General features: G+C 66.4%; 1 protein-coding gene across 1 annotated transcript in view; it reads left to right on the top strand.

Moving 5' to 3' along the window:
* The window catches only part of SLC6A3 (solute carrier family 6 (neurotransmitter transporter), member 3), a 29,175-nt gene that overhangs the window by 18,734 nt on the left and 9,899 nt on the right, over positions 1 to 542 (top strand). The window contains exon 9 of the mRNA XM_010857138.1: positions 353 to 465. Within this exon, the coding sequence (XP_010855440.1) occupies positions 353 to 465 (113 nt within the window). The remainder of the gene's footprint in view (positions 1 to 352; positions 466 to 542) is intronic.

Genomic DNA, 542 nt, shown 5'->3' with positions numbered 1-542 from the left:
GAGTGTGTGAGCGACAGGCACAGGAAACCAACCAGGAGGCCCCCAGGGTCTGGAGGCAGGAAGCACAGGGTGTCCCCCGGGAAGCCCGTCCTGCTCTCTCCCTGCTGGTGTGCCCCTCCTCTCCTGGGCCCCCTCCTCTGGGGGCACGGGGTGTGGGAATGGCCGAGGGCTGGGGGACAGAGCAGAGCCCTCGCTCCAGGACCTGGCTTCCCTTCTCCCAAGTCCTGGGCCCTGAACTCAAGGACGGAGGGCTGTGCAAGGAGAGCAGTTTTTGCACCGCCTTAGGGCCAGGTTGTGGGGGTGGGGAGTACCTGGAAGGTCTGCCCGGGGTAACCGGAGGGTCTGCTCTCAGGGCCGGGGCTGATCTTCATCATCTACCCCGAGGCGCTGGCCACGCTCCCACTGTCGTCCGTCTGGGCTGTGGTCTTCTTCGTCATGCTGCTGACCCTGGGCATCGACAGTGCCGTGAGTGATCTCTGCATGCTCTGGGCCCCCGCCAGGGACAGCCAGCTCACCCACCGCCCTCGGAGGCTGGCTAGCCT

The sequence above is a fragment of the Bison bison genome, unplaced genomic scaffold (genome assembly GCF_000754665.1).
Source record: "Bison bison bison isolate TAMUID 2011002044 unplaced genomic scaffold, Bison_UMD1.0 scf7180017864377, whole genome shotgun sequence".
Lineage (NCBI taxonomy): Eukaryota > Metazoa > Chordata > Mammalia > Artiodactyla > Bovidae > Bison > Bison bison.
Note: the sequence above shows the minus strand (reverse complement) of the source record. Positions and strands in the feature narration are given on the sequence as shown.